The 16,278-nt window shown below is 42.0% G+C and overlaps 1 protein-coding gene across 6 annotated transcripts in view; it reads left to right on the top strand.

The window, feature by feature from the left end:
- CELSR1 (cadherin EGF LAG seven-pass G-type receptor 1) overlaps positions 1–16,278 on the top strand; it is a 167,427-nt gene that overhangs the window by 83,737 nt on the left and 67,412 nt on the right. For all 6 annotated transcript variants that reach the window (XM_068995343.1, XM_068995382.1, XM_068995367.1 and 3 more), the window contains exons 3-5: positions 5,338–5,560; positions 9,995–10,110; positions 12,751–12,839. In XM_068995343.1, coding sequence (XP_068851444.1) covers positions 5,338–5,560; positions 9,995–10,110; positions 12,751–12,839 — 428 coding nt within the window. The remainder of the gene's footprint in view (positions 1–5,337; positions 5,561–9,994; positions 10,111–12,750; positions 12,840–16,278) is intronic.

The raw sequence follows: 16,278 nt of genomic DNA, 5'->3' as shown, positions 1-16,278 counted from the left end.
AGGAGGGGACTATGGTAACTCCCACTCAGTCTGAACTATGGTGAAACCACCCCTAAAGCGCTGGATCCCAACCTCTTTATCTCTTGTTCCAGTAGAGATTTCCAAGTAGATTCTGCAGCTAATTTGTTTTTAACAACCTTTTTATTACTTCGGGCACTGATTGCTTTGGTGCCAATTGTCGTGTAAGGTTAGTAGTGCTTTTGTTACTAGAGGAAAAGGAGGATTGATTTCCCATAATGTGCAAGCTAGCAAATACATTTTTAATGATAGCTGGTTCTTTATTAGGGCAAAGGGTCAATGGGAATTGTTTGAAGAATTTAGTTGTTCTATTTCTTGTTGTTTCTCCTTTTGCCTTATTTCTTTTGTATTCTCCTTTCCAGTTTAAAGTATACCATTTTAGGTGGGCTGCTTAAATCAGCTTCTCAAAATGCTTTTTATTCTGGTAATGCAACTATAAACATAGAGTAGATTAATATGTGTCTAGAACAAGTGGCAGGATGAGGAGAGGGGAAAAGAATCAGTTCAAGTCAAACAGTTGCAGACAGTGAGTGAAAAACAAACGTGCCCAGGGAAACTGAAGAAAAAAAAAAAAGAGCATCAATGTAGATCTGCTGCTTCCTGTAAATATATATTTAATGTAGTGTTTCAGTTGAAAACAATCAGAGAATAGTAAAAAATTTTGAGGACTAGTCCCTAAACTGGTATATTGGGGAAACACACTGCAGTAAACTGATGTGAAGAGGAATTCTCTATGTAGTTGGATGCCATTATGTTGCTTCCAGAAAGCTTTTAAACATTATACATTGTTGTTGTAATGTCAAACAACTCATCAGCAAAACCACAGTCAGATTTCTGCAAAGACCAGCTCATTGATGGGTACCAGTGTGCTGCTTGAAACCCACAGTGTTCAGCTCAGAAGGCATTTGCAATTGAGATATTATTGTCTGTTTTAAGACAGCTTATTATTATTTCTTTTCACTTTTTTCATCAGCATTTATTGTTTATTAGTTAAACGTTCATTACTTTATTTGGAATAGCTCAGAGGAACACCAAATCTAACCAGCCTTTGTCTTTGCCTGTTCTTGTTATTTTGCATCTGATATTGTGGTGTCCTCACTTACATAAACTTAGCAACAGAAATTTTATGATTAACATCTTTGTAGCATTAGTCCTAAAATTAAAGAGGATATGTATTAAAGACAGGATGTTTGTGAATAGGATGCAGTGTCAAAAGCAACTATGATGTTTTGATCTCAAGGGCTTTAAAAATGGGAAGCACAACATAAAGGGCTGCAGAAAATCCACAGGACTCATCTTTAAGAGTCATCAATATTAATTGGGAGCCTATAAGATCAGCTACTGTCATGTCACAGTAAATTGATTTCTGGCAAGGGCCAGAATTTTTTCAAAGCCCAGGAATCTGCCAGCAGATAACAGGCAGCCACAGCCCGTGTTATCTGACAGTGCATGCTTTAGCTTTAGCAGCTGGAGGAGCTGAGCTTCACATCCCCTGCTTGGATTTCACAGAGCTGTGATGTGTAACTAGTTTGTTCAGTGATTCCTAAAATGCAATGTGAAAAATAAAATTATATTAGTTAAGGAAGTGCTGTGAGGAGCAAAGAAGAGTTTCACGGGCTGGGTGAGTGGCTGAGCCATGTTGCCATCGCCAACACCACAGACTGACCCCAGGCTTTGTGTGACAGCTATTTGGGCTGTGCTTTTATCACCCCAGCCCCTCCAGACCCTCACTGCACAGCAGCTCTCCCTCTTCTGTACTATTTTTTCCTACCAGACTGTAAGGCCTCCCTTCTGAGGGTGCATCCCAGCCCTCCGACCTTCAGCTGCAAGCAGGCACACAGGCGCTTTTCATTCCCAAAGGCTGGCGTGTGCAGCTACCTTCCTTTTCTGCTGCTCAAGTAGCTCTTCCCTTAGGGCCTTCTGACTCCAGCTCCAGCCAGCAGCCAGCTCTTCCTTCAAGTCCATGCAGGCTTTGGTTCAAATTCTGAGGATGGTTTTTAAGCTGTGCCTCAGAGCTCCTGCAGGGGAGAGCTGTGGGACAGCAATGTGTCCAAGGGGAGGTGGCTGCCCTTGGAAGTGACAAACCCAAGTGACACAAAGGTGCCTTCTGCTGCCAGTCCTGATCAAAGCAGTGCTTTGAATTCTTGCTCAGATGGCTACTCCATAAAGGCAAAAATGTTTTGTTTCTAAATAATTCCAGGCACTTTTGGAAAAAATTATAATTAAGGTTTTTAAGTGTATAAAACAAAAGTTTTTTTGGTAACCTTTGTACCTCGGGTCACAGTAACACCTTGGATTTGCTGTTGAGATTTCAAAACCACTATTTTAATAGATTTTGGTAAATACACATAAAATATGAAAATTCAACATCAAAGAATATGCATCAAATGCAGTTCTCCTTTAGATTACAGACTTAAGAGAATTCAGAATAATTTTAGTAACTGGGACATCAATGATGCTACAGCTGAATGAATATAGGACAAAGAATCTTGAGGTATATTCTTTTAGTTTACTTCTTTAGACATCATAATGAAAAGAAGTAATAAACACAATTCAATAGAACTTTTCTGTAAGCTTTCTTTTGTCTTAAATAGTTTTATGCCTGTATAGGTATCTAAATAAATGGTCTGTACATTCTTGTTATATCACAGAATTCATACAGAGCCATCAATGACTTCCAGCTTAGGCTTTTGTATTTCACCTCTGTATCGCCATGGCATTTCCTCAGCATGCTGCAATGCCAGGAATCTCTCCTTTTAGCTCACCCTTTCTCTCTCTGTGTATTCAAGCCTGCGTGTTATTTGCTTTTCCAAAATACATCATTCTGTTCCCAGAAAGCCTTGATGAGAGTCTCTGTGAGTCAGAGGCTTATTTCACAAAATATCCTACAATTTTTTTTAAAGCAACAAGCCTGTGTTTTGCCTTTCTATAGGAATTTTGGTTTTCCATTTTTTTGAGAGTTTTGGTACACAAGATATGTGTATAAGGGCTGTGCTTATGTAGTGAATCGTCAACAAGTGCTTGCTGTAATGTCCTCCTAAAACATCTGATGCATGTGTGCACTGTGTATGACATATCCAATATACCAGGGGAATTTCCTGTCTTGGATGACATGTATAATTTTTTCCAAGGGAAACACACTGTAGAGCATTTAAAAGTATTAAGGGAAGTGTATTCACATAATCTTGCCTGATACGTAGAGCAGATAAATGGAAACAGGAAGATACTTATCAAGTGATTTTCACAGCATTCACTTAATATCTTAAAGTGAGAATATAGGAGCATCAGTGCTGAAGTGGCAAAGCTCTAAGCACAGACTTGGTCTCAAGGCTATATGGGTTATTAGTTCAGAGTAAGGCACAGAGCAGGTCGGTCCTCCAGAGCTGAGCCCACCTGGATGGGGAGTGCATTTGCCTGGCTCCTGATCATAGCAGTCTTGTGTTTGCTCCTGCATTTTGCCAGCTTAAACCATACCTGTCTGAAAGGCATGTGAGGCTGATGCGAGAAGGAAAAGACAGCAAAGCTGGAGAGCCAAAACCACCAGGTTGCCCACCTCACCTTATCTCAGAGATCACTACCCTTAGGGCATTGGCTAAACCAGCTGCAAACCATATCAGCTTACAGCCTGGCACAGAAAGGAGGTGCAGATCCTGGTTTGGGTGCAGCAATACTGCTGGCTGCAGCCTGCCTCCTGGTGTGGGCAGCTTTGGCGTGGGAACCTGTGGGAGCGGGGCTGTGGGGCAGCAAATAGAACAAAACTTTCCATTTAAATTTTCCTTTGTTAATGAGTCACTGCCCACAGCTCCTGCTGCTTTTACTTTCCTGCAGGAATGTATTTTCATGGTTTTAACTGTGCTTGAATCAATCACAGAATGGTCAGGGTTGGAAGGGGTCTCTGCTTGTCCAACGCCCTGCTAAAGCAGGTTCACCTAGAGCAAGTTATGCTGGATCACATCCAGATGGGTTTTGAATATCTCCAGAGAAAGAGACTCCACAGCCTCTCTGGGCAGCCCATTTCAGTGTGCTGTCACCCTCAAAGGAGACAAGTTTTTCCTCATTCTCAGATGTAACTTCCTGCTTTTCAGTCTGTGCCCGTTGCCCCTTCTTGTCCTGTTGCTGAGCACCACTGTAAAGAGCCTGTCCCAATGTAATTATATCACCTGGTGGCGAGTAATAATGCAAGCACTGAGCTGTTAGAAATCTGTTCCTTCAGCTGGCTGTGTTGAGTAGTTTTGCTCTACATTTTTTTGTCAGACACAGTTACTTGGTTAAATTCAACTATATGCCACCTCCAGTTTCTCTGAACAGTTTTACATGTGGGATGTGAACATGCTTTATACCATAGGAAGACACATGTCAAAACAAAAATGTTAACTAATTAACTCATACAGAGGGTTTAGCTTTCTGTACAATGATTAATTCAGCAGCTGCTTTTGTCCCAACTGCAGCAGATTTTTTAAAATGAATATCCTCTCTACGTTACTTCTTTTAAATTGGGATTCATTCTCAGATTTTGGGCAAGCACAGGAAAAAAAACCACAGCATATGTACAAAGCAAGACACCGCATTCTTTAGTATTGTATTTAACACACCTTCCTACATGCTTTGGAGATGAATAAAGATGAAGTATTTAGGGGTGAAACACTTTAGCAAGTGGCACACAAAATCTGTAACTTCTGTGGAGAGTTACCACGGCCTGCTCCAAAGGGTTCAGAAAATGGTCATCACCTGCAGGATGCACGTGTGGGAAAAGGTGGAAGCAATCCATATGTCATCCATATCCTGCTTATTCTTGCCATAGAAATTTTGAGAGCTTTGTCATGAGCTCAGCCATGCCCTGCTGCCACCATGGGCAGCAAAGCCAAATTCCATTCATGACAAAGTGAAAGCATTTATCTGTTTTACACAATTTCCAACTGTAGTGAAGCACCAAAAATAATTGGCACATATTTTGGTTGACAGGGAATGTGCAGGTTTTTTACCTCCTTCCATCTAGATCTGTCTGTCACCAGCTCTATATTTGTCACCCAGTTTGGAAGCAACCAAGGAATCTGAAAACCAGAGGCCAATGTTGTTGGATATTTGCAAGAGGATTACTCAGCAAATCATATCCCGCACTTCCCTGAAAATTCAGACTTGAAGAAGATACAACATCCTTACCCCAACAATCACAGGCTTGTACCTCGATTGCTTAGGAGGTCAGGTGTAGAAGTTTGGAAGCAGGTTAACCTGTAGCAGAACCACTTGGGTAGCTGAGTGTCACAGCTTGCTGCTGGGGTGAGGTGTCACCTTCCCTGATGTCTGCTTCTCCCCTTGCAGGAGAGTCCTGTGAGGTGAACGCACGCTCTGGCCGCTGTGCTCCAGGGGTGTGTAAGAATGGAGGAACCTGCGTGAACCTGCTCATCGGGGGCTTCAAGTGCGAGTGCCCCCCAGGCGAGTACGAGCGGCCGTACTGCGAGATGACCACCAGGAGCTTCCCCCCTCAGTCCTTCATCACCTTCAAGGGCCTGCGGCAGCGCTTCCACTTCACTGTCTCCCTCATGTAAGTCCCAGCGGGGAACGGTTCTGTGGCTGATGGCTTCTTGCTTGAGCTTGGGACGGTTTGTCACATACTGTTACCCACCAAAGACATACCCCTGAAGGTCACTGTGGGGATTTCTGACGGTGACTCCTGCGAGCAGGGCACTGGCATGTTATTTGAAAGCATTTGATTTTCTGCCCTTCTGTGGATGTTCCTGAATTGTTGACTCACGACCTTCCCTGTTGTAACACAGGGTGATGGAGTGGGGAGAAGGGACGCCAGGACCTCTCTGGCCACCCATCAGCAGCCTTCAGCCACAGAAATGCCAGGGTGGATGTTGGGTTTGACACTTTTACTAGCTGGACCTTTGGCTTCTTGACCTTCAGCCCAGCTTCAGAACCCATCTGTTTGTGCTCCTCGTTTGGGAACACTCTTCCCGTCTCCTGTTTCCCCACCTGTGAGAGGACCTGGGCATGTCAGGCCATGGCTAAGCATAGTCTGGTCCTTCTCAGTTTCTTGCTTTCCAGTGGTCCTCAGCCTTGGGATTGGGACAAACCCATCTGATCCAGCTCCTCGCCTAGCTCCTTCTGGCCTTCATACCCAGGTCCTGCTTCTGGGTCCATCCCAGCTCCCAGGCACAAGCAGTCTTATGCCCATCCCATCTGCCCCATGTTGGGCAGTCTTCTTCTGGGCTGTCACTTCTCCCCTGGGGGTGCTCAGGTAGGCAAGGAAGAGCAATGACAGCAGCCACAGTCATGGGCAAGAGCTCTCCCTTGCCTGGGAAAAACCCCTTTTCTGGAGAAGACTTCCTGGGTCAGACATAGGACTTGCTTGGTGTGGAGCCAGAGCTTCAGGTGCACACATGCCTCTTCTCCAGGGAGGGGGTAGGTTTGCAGCTTTCCCATGGTTTAGCCAGTCAGGATTGACTTTTGGTTTTCCCTCACAGCTAACTGTGAGTAAACAACACAAAATGTGTTAGTCCTGACCCCAAAGAGCAGGGCTGGGGAATTTTTAACAGGTATAACAGCAGCTGCAAGGACAGACCTGTTTGTGTGTCTGTCCAGAGAAAGCGGTCAGGGAGGACACCTTCAGGCTTATGTCCCCTCCAGCACCCAGCCATTACCTGGTGTTTTACATCTGTGGCAGATCACTTTTTTACAGCATGTTTTTCAGTATGGTCCTTCAGCATAGTTTACTTTCCTGAACTGAGATCCCAGAGGGACTCCCCATGCCTTATATTCTGTTAATATAAGTAAGTAATGCCCCATCCCTGTAAATGTCCAAGGCCAGGCTGGAAGGAACTTGGAGCAACCTGGTCTAGCGGAAAGTGCCCCTGCCCATGGCAGGGGGGTTGGAACTAGGTGGTCTTTATGGTCTCTTCCAACCCAAACCATTCTATCATTTTATGATTCTATCATTTTATCTTTCATCTGCCTTAATCCCAAAGTCAAAATTTTATGGAATCTTGACATTTTGGTTAAATCAGAAAGCACAGACATGGTCTGCACACAAGCCAAGGCAAGGAAGAGTTGTGCCTGTGAAGATTGTTTTAGAGCATCAGGTCTACGTACACAGAAAAACTGAAGAGCAAAAGACTCTGTTGGATTTCTCAGACCTACAGTGAGAGAGCAAACAAAGGAGCAGTCTGGGCTGGCTGCCAGCATGAATTGCCTGCGCTACCCTTGACTTGTCCCCTCAGCCATGAGGTGTCATTTTTCAGGCTTTTGGAAAGAGAGCTTTGACGTTTAGGGTGCTTCAAGTTAAAATGACTCAAATGCTCTGTTGTAGGGGTTATTGAGAGATAGCAAAGTACTGTACAAAGCTAGTGCTTACACCAGGATTTCTTCACCGTCTTTAGAACCACAATGGCATATTTAGTCATGAGCTAAACACCACTTAGTCCACTCAGTGTGACTATAAGAATTCTAGGCCATCATGAGGTTCATCCCACACTGTCTGGAATGGCGACACATTTAGCTTTTCATACCTGAAGTTCACTTTTATTTACACTAGCTATTTCTTTGGCTTTTATTATCCCTTAGTGGAGGAGGAAAACATTATGTGAGGATCAGCAAGAATTAGCAGTTTGACTGCTAATGATGATGATTTGCTGTTACATATTTTGTGATTTGGGAGCATTCGTAAAATCCCAGGATGTCCAACTTCCCTCAGCCTCAAGTGACTCGTGACCCGCACCTAGCAAAGAGCAGGATGTTTGCATTGTCCAGTCTCATAACTAAAATGTGTTTTAAAGTATTTAGGTTACTGACCACGCATGTCTTTCTGCTCCCAATGTTATATATCTTCCTTGCTTAATTCCAACACTTACTACTCCTTCACTCCAAGAGACACTGGTAGTGGAGAGGTTTTCTCATTGTTTATGCAAAATTCTCTAAAAAAGAGAGTCTTCTGTTTCCTATGTCATGAAATTAAACACATCCCTTCTGTTAAAGACCAGTATTTTTTCCCCCAGCTGGTGGGTGATAACCAGACTAGTTCAAAAGCAGCAGTGCTTTTAACTATGAGTATGATACAAAAGTTGCTTTTGACTAGTCACAAAGAATGGAACTGAGCAAAGATAAAGAAATATACAAAATGGCTTAATAATGTAATAGTTTAATAAATAATGGTTTCATACTTAAAATTATTGTAAGAAATTGTAAGAATATGAGAAAATATATTCAAACAGAACTAAGCTTCCTGTTGTTGCTAATCATGCTAAATCTTCCTGCCCACTGAAGAAGCATCATTAGTATTATTCCTATTTCCTTTGCTCATATATATTGTGGATAGATGTGATAAAAATATTTGGATAAAGCAGTTATCCATGAAAAAATAGTATTGGGAAGTGTTTTACATATTTTTGTGTCCTTTGGATGAAATGTTTCATGGTGAAAAGTGAAAACTAAATCCGTTTTTTGATAATATTGATATATTTCAATGGTATTGTAATTAATTTAGTTTGCCTTTTACTTGTATAATATTATATTAGGATAAACAAAGCTATAAATAAATATGTATTTCAAAACAGATTAAAAGTAATCAAAAACATTAATTAATATTTTGATGGACTATAATACATATTATTTGAAATTTGTATTTTACGGGAAATATCAAATTTGTGACTTCTTTTTTTTGAACCAGAACAATTCATTATCCTTCAAAAACATTTAAAAATATATTAATAAAATTTCCCATTTCCATGTAGCCCAAATTCTGAAATGTCTTTACTCAATGTGATCCACAACATACATATATCTAACAAACAGCTTCTGGTAAAAAATATTCTTTGTCTTTGAAACTTTTTCTTTCAAATACCAACCCTGGTATTCTAAAATACTGCTTCATTCACATCTCTGAATGTGGGTTTTGTTGCATCACATGAGAGTTTTGCTATTAGACAAGATAGGACAGGCACAAGAGTCACTCCTTATTGTGTGTGGAAGACAATTTTCATTAGCTGTGTTCAGCATTTCATTCATTTGTAGGAAAAGTGAGTTCATTTAAATCAGGCATATTTCCTGAAGTTCAAAATACAAAATCAGACTAAACTGCCATTGGGAAACATAAGAAATTCCCATAGTTTCTCTCTTTTTCTCTCTTTATCTAATATTAATCTTTGTAAAAATGTTAATGTAAAATGTAATAATTTTTTTTGCATTTCTGAGTAGATGAAATCTGTGTGCAACTCTCCAGAGATAAGAGAATTAAATTAAAAATTATAAAATACTCACAACAAGCAGAAATTTGAAAAAAAATGTTCTGTGCTGACAAAAAAAGAAAACAAGCCTTTTTTAAAAATGGGGTTGCCCCTTTTTCTGCAAGAAAGATACATCCCATATTAGTAGGACAAGAAAAATAAAACCAAAATGCACCTATTTGTGCTGATTTAGTGAAATCATTTAAGTGTTTATTTTCCTTCCTCCAACTGACTGACCTGTTGACTGACTAACCGTGATTTTCTACATGGCATTATTAAAGTAACACTTATCTTTCTTTCCCCTTACCTCCCCATCAGTCTTTTTTAATCAGTTGATGACTGTCCTAGGACCCTGTAGCATTTAGACAGCAAGCAGGCAGCAAGGATCCCCCCTTTGATGTGAAAATGCTTTCTAGCTGTCAGACTGTTTGCAGAGCGCAGGAAGTGCTACTGTTTGGCAAGTGTCAGATACTGCTGTTGCATCTTGTGTCTGCCTAATTTTAGCCCTCCTGAGGGTCAGCAGACCTCTGCAGGGTAGATTTCTGTAATTTCCATCTGCTTGCCTTCTTGATTGTGAATGAGTAGATTTATCCTGTGGCTGACTCCTCAGTTTTACAATTTTCTGTCTGAAGATTGATTCAAAGGCTTGTTCTTCTGCTAAACACAATGCCATCTTTCTTCTGGGTGACTTGACCATCAGTCTTCAATCCATAAGCTGTTATAGCAGAAACTAACTCCATGTCTCTGTGTTCTAGGTTTGCAACCAGGGAGAGGAATGCTCTCCTCCTCTACAATGGGCGTTTCAACGAGAAGCACGACTTCATTGCCCTGGAGATCATTGAGGAGCAGATCCAGCTCACCTTCTCTGCAGGTGAGGTCTCATCTGAGTTGAGCGTTTCTGCTAGAGGTCAGAAGATCCTCTCAAGCTGTTTGGAAATGCACTTCAGTGATTTTATATGGCCATTTGCTGCCTCATTAATTTACTGGCTGACATTGCACAGTACACGATGCCGGGTGTACTCTAGATTGTAGCGGTTTGTGGTGACTACACTCACAGTCGTAGGCAGGAGCTTGTCAACATATCAGTTATAAAAGCCAGAGTTTATGACTACTATAAAATATTGGGACTAGCCTGAATGGCCCCCAAGCCAGTGTTTGCTTAAATGAGACTTCACTTTATCACACTGTGATAAAGGTTGTGTGTTTATGCATTTTTACGCTACACCATCAGAGGAACATAGGTGCATAAATGTTATCTAAATAATCCATGCAAGCCAAAGGAAAAGCTAGCAGAAGTGAAAACTGCCTGTCATTCATTAGGGATTGAGGAGAAGCAGTGCTTAGAATGCATTTCTGCACTGGAGAAGCATCTCCTCTTAGAAGAAGCCATAAACAACAACAAATTTAGGAGAGCTTAGCTGCCCGCTCATTGCTACAGTAGGCCAGGAAACAACGAGTGGCAGCTTTGGCATTTGCTTGCTTTCTGCACTAGGACTAAGCCAGTGTCTTCTGGTGCTTGTAGGAGAAGAGAGGGGAGGGCTGACAGACAAAGTTCAGGCAGTACATATCCCCAGGAGCAGATCTGTGCTTTCAGTGGCAAGGCCTTGGTGACTAAACGAAATCTCAGTAGTGCAGACAACCTCTGGTTGTCTCAGGTTTAAGGTATTTTTCCACTGAGACAAAGACAAATATCTGGGGAGGGCTGTTGTCCTGTAAGTCACATGGAGTTATGTGTAGGTCAAGTGAGATGTTTATGTCTCTGTATTGGGCACGCAATTCAGGAACCAATCCTGCTATTTCCCATTATCCATATTCAGGATAGACATGGGGGCTCAAGTCACCTCCTGTTTTATTTTTGTGGAAGTGAGACATTGCAAGCAGTAAAGAGACATTGCAAGCTTCTGCATAGAAGCAGAAGCACAGCCCACATTGGTGTTGCACACTCATCACCAGTGATGGCTGCTGCCCTCAGACCCCATGGTAAATCCTGTGTGACCCCACTGATTTACCAGTGATGCTTAAGTGCATATCTGGGCCCTTTGGGTTAAAGAGATCCGATTACATTTCCCCTTTATTACCTCAAAGTTGTCCAAATTAGATTTTAAGGCAGGTTTCTGAATGGATTAGTGTAATGAAATAGCGTGCTGCAGAGAGATGTGCTTTCTTCTGTAGCTCTGCTCCGCCTGTCTAAACTTGAATCAAATTGCTTGGAAGGTACCCTGAGGATGAATGCGAAAAAAATAAATTCTGCTTGCACTTGTATGCATTTGAATGTGAAAGAACTCCTTTAAGATACATGAAACTAAATTTAGATTTGCACTGCTGCACCTGAGAGCAGGTCTGGTCCTGCACATTACAAATGGTATTTTCTTTGGAAGGAGAATGGTTTATGTTTTATAGTTTTAAGTGGCTTTTAACGAACAGTACAAGTTTTGGACACCTGATCTCACTTTATTACCTGTCGCAACAACTTTTTCACAGAAAGCAAAGCAAAAAGATTGCAGAATAGTGATCTTTCTTTTTCAGACACTTGATAGCTGAGTAAAAAGCCCAGTTATTAGTACAGATTTTATCACTATATGATAAAAACCATCACAGCAGGATGTCATACATGCTAAGCTGAAATATGTACTGTTTAAATAACAGAAATATAAGGGATGAGAGTTAAAGGAGAGTAGGGGACACAAGAATAATGCTTCACTTAGGTATTTGTTGCAGATAGAGAGTTGAAAGTACATTTTAAGCTCAACAATACTATGAGCTTTGTTAGCTTACAGGGGGGAGTTACTTTTCCTGTGGTTTATTATGTAGAATTTTCCAACTGTTAAAAAAAAAAAAAGGCAAAAGTGAGCAATCCCTTCTCTGTGCCAGGCCTGTTATGTACTTTCAACATGAATGTTTATTTTGCTGCTACCTCGAAACAGATATGCCTGGTTACTGAGCTGGTTCTGCTGACTCAGTCCTGGCTTAAAAGCTTCAGCTTTTCAATTGCAGTGGCAACATCTTGCCTTCAAATTTAAATACTGAAAGGCTGCCAATAATTTCATTAATCACTGGTAAAATTTTGCTGGGCCCAAGGTTACCATGGGTACTTTTGGATTTTGCTTTCTCAGCTCTAACAGGGAGTAGGCTTCCCTTCCCTGACAAAATATCCCATCACAATACTCATCATACTAAAAAAACCTCAAAGGGTGCTTTTGGCAGAAATGCAGGGAAATTCATGTACATTTCTCCCTCAGCTGATCACTTCAGCAATAGCTGTATCTAGCTAATGCATCTGCTACCACGCTTTACAGAAACATGATAAAAAATAACATAATTCACCAGCACAAGAAGCTGGGTTTTGTGCACCAGAGTAACTCCATGAAACTGGGGATATCTTTTGTCTTGCAGGACAAAACCCAAATTCCCCCCTGATGAAGCAAGGTAGCTACATGTGTGCCCAACAAGAGTCTCTCTGTGTTTCTTGCAGTGATGGTGACTTATTTTTCCCTTCTCTCTGTTTTTGCAGGAGAGACAACCACTACAGTGGCACCGTTCATTGCAGGAGGGGTCAGCGATGGGCAGTGGCACTCAGTTCAGGTGCAGTACTACAATAAGGTAAGACTGACTGTGTTGGTGATAACCCTACTATTTATACAGCAAGAGAGGTGTGGGTCATCTAGCTGTGACCTGACGTAGGCAGGTGACCTGAATTTTATTTATTTAACCAGGCACATTGGTATAGCTCTGCACAAATGGTACTGGTCTTGCTTACCTTGCCTGGGACAAATATTCTCTCATAGGGCTTTTGAGTTTTGACCCAGGAAGGCAAAATCAGACGTAGTACATCAGGTACTTGGAACTATTTTCATTTTCAGTTTTTTAAACTGTTACAAGTGTCAGTGTATCTAAACCAACTGATTCACTTGTATCTTGTTAAGGAATTGTGCTATGGAGGAGCCTTCAGTGTAATAACTGCCAACTATTAGTGTAGAATTTTCTGACACAAAGAAAATTCTTCCCTATAGCTGTATTTTCTTGTGTCAAATGGCAAGTTTAGCTTGCACTAACTTCTCTGGTTTGGAAAATATGATTATTAAATGGTTCACACCTATCAGTAATAAAGCACTGTCTTACTCAGTAATTTTTTGTCTGCTTTATAAAAAGATACATAAGAGAAAGGCAAAAGATATCACTGAATGCAGTCCATGGCACTCAGAGGTGGACTCTGGGGTCCCTGTCCCTCAGCTGCACCCTTGGTCACTGTCACTTGGTCACAGGGTCAGTCTGACTGAATTAAAAGGATTGCAGGCTCTCTGTGCAAAGCAGCCATTTCATGATGAACCAGACAGCAGGCTTTTAGAGTGTACAGTGTCACTGTTTACAGGTAGATGTCAGAGATCTTCTATAAACCATAACAAAAATTAGAGAATTCATTTAGTGACTAAGAAGCATTGCTTTTAAGTCTGACATGATAGCATTATGGGGGATCATGTAAGGAAATAGAGAAGCATTGTTGGCTGTTAAAAAGGAAACAAGATACTGATATAGGAAGCTGAATGGAAGATGAAGGATTAATATGGTCAGCAAGTTCTTTATTTCCCAGTGCTGCATCCTTTCATCACAGTTTGTGTGGCAGTTTGAATGGGAGGATTAAAATTTTATTTTGACTCCTAGATAGGGTCTCCTAGCCTAAGGATATTTTATCGAGGCAATGAAAAGCTTTCTGTTAGTATTTTATATTTTTTAAATAAAAGTTTAAAACTTAATTAAGTTTTGTGCTTAATATACGTTACATACTCTGCTGTCTGGAGCCCAGAGAAATAAAAGCGAAACTTGGTGTGTTGCCATGCATGCATCTGTGGACATGGTGAGGCTCTTCCTCACAATCTGCAGTATGCCCTGTTTCCATGTGTACGTATTTCTTAGAGGATGACTGTAGCAGAGTGAACAGCACTTGCTGAGGCAGTGGAGGGACACTCCAGCTTTCAGGCTCCTGGGCACAGGGAGAGCCGCTGGAACAGCTCTCTGAAGTGCCACTGAGCAGATAAGGGGCCTGAGCATCAGAAAGACACTCTTTAAAAGGCAAAGAGATCTGACACAGATGTTAAAAATAAACTGCTGCCTCATTTTCAGGGCTTGCTGCGGTTCAAGCAGACTGGTAGGTGAGCCATGTTAGCAGCTGATGTTTTCTTGTTGTTAACATGTGTGTCCTGTCATCATTTTCTTCTTCTGCCTCAGTTTTTTGAAGTGAAATGAGCCAGTCTCCACTGAACAGGAGGAAATTCAGGGCAGAGAGGGAGAGCAGAGGGAAACACCAGGAAACACTGCTGACTTCACTGCCTTTGCCACTTGCGTGACATGAAAGTGATGAAAAGCAGGGTCACTGTGTGGAGAGTAGCACCGTGCCCTTTGCTGTCCGTGTGAGAGACCGAGGTCATCACCTTCCCCTTAGCAGTATTTTTTGCAGAATGGTTAAGTTTGGGCTGGAGGGGGCAGCTCACAGTATTGAGCAAATGGCACAAGTAGGATATGCTCACCAGTATGTATTCAGCATGCTCTCAGGACTTCCCAGCATGTCTGAGAATTGCATATGATGCACCAGCTCTCCAGTAGTGAAGGAGGGCGTGGGTGCTGCAGGGCAGTGACAGCTGGAGGCAGCTCTGCAGCCCTGCCCGCCGGGCTGCCCCCGCACCCTGCCCCAGGGTTAAGCCCTCACCTCAGCTGGTATTTGTTTGTAAAGCAGTTTCTTGGCTACTTCATGTTTTAACAAAGCTAGAAGTTCCTGTGAGTAGGTTGAAAAGACGGATAATTTAGGGATTCGAGTTGTGCCAAGAAAAATGGGATGCTGTGTCTAAACTTGACACAGTTGAGATGTTTGAATAAGAGAGTACCAAAACTCATGAGTTGCCTTAAATTATGCACACATATTATTTTGCAGGTACTGCATCCTTCCGCTCTTCCAAAATCCTACTGCAGTGTCAGTTCATCATCCCAAGGCTACACAGCCCCTTTGTTCTGCTCAGACACTGTGCAACCTTTCTGAGCAGGCTCAGGATCTCCCCTGAGCTGTCTCCCTCCTCCGTCTCCAGCTCGTCATGAGGTTGATCCTCACGTCCAGGCCCTTCTGGACTCTCCTTCTTCCTGTCTGCCTGTCTCTTGCTGGCATTTTGCAGCAGCACCCCATCCCTGGTAACAGGGCCGCAGGGGCTACCTGCACCAGCATCCCTTTGGGGCTCCTTGCTCCTTTTTCTGTTCTGCTGTTTGCCTGGGGAGCTTCTGGTCTTTGCTCCTTTTTAGACATCTCTTGCCAATGTTGTCCATGGGAAATGCATAATCATCATCCCAGATATCCATAGAGATCAAATTTATTGATTTGTCTGCCTTGCAATAAAAAATTTCAGCAGCAGCTATTTTCTTAACACACACATCCTGGTGGTGTGCAAAGTCACCCTGCATAAAGCCAGTTTGCTAATAAGCACAGTGAAACAGGAAGCAAGTGTAGAAGTGTCTCCTGTAAATTATTTTCTGTACTTAGCTCTGAAGTGATGTGTTTGGTAATATTTATCTTTAGTGTTGTTGAAAAATGATGGTTTAGGATTAACTCCATATCATGAAGGTCCCCTTCCACTTGGGGTCAAACACTGGAGCCTCATCAGTAAAAGGTAAGTCCACAGAAGGCATTGCTCCACTGTGTTTGCAGAAAGGCGTCAAACCAGCTCTCTGTCAGCTCAAGCATTTGATGCTTTCTTACCAATCCTGGTATGTGCCAGCACTGTAAAACACTGCAGTAAGGAAACAGATTGTATCAGAGGAAGGGAAGCAATGTCTTTTCATTTATTGTATAGTGATGGAAATGGATGCTCCCTGCATTGGAGGAAACCAGCTGACACACTTGGTTTCAGTGGAAGTGCCTGAGGGAAGCACATGGAACTTGTACTAACTGTTGGCTATGTATTGAATTTCTGGAAGGGAAGATGCCAAGAGAGAGGAATTAGAAGTTATAAGAGAGCAGAAGTGAACTAAGAGTGTTTTATAACCATTATCTTGTTTCAGT

This window comes from Aphelocoma coerulescens, chromosome 1A (genome assembly GCF_041296385.1).
Source record: "Aphelocoma coerulescens isolate FSJ_1873_10779 chromosome 1A, UR_Acoe_1.0, whole genome shotgun sequence".
In the NCBI taxonomy this organism is placed as follows: Eukaryota; Metazoa; Chordata; class Aves; order Passeriformes; family Corvidae; genus Aphelocoma; species Aphelocoma coerulescens.
The sequence above is the reverse complement of the archived record's forward strand: the minus strand, read 5'-3'. Positions and strand labels throughout refer to the sequence as shown.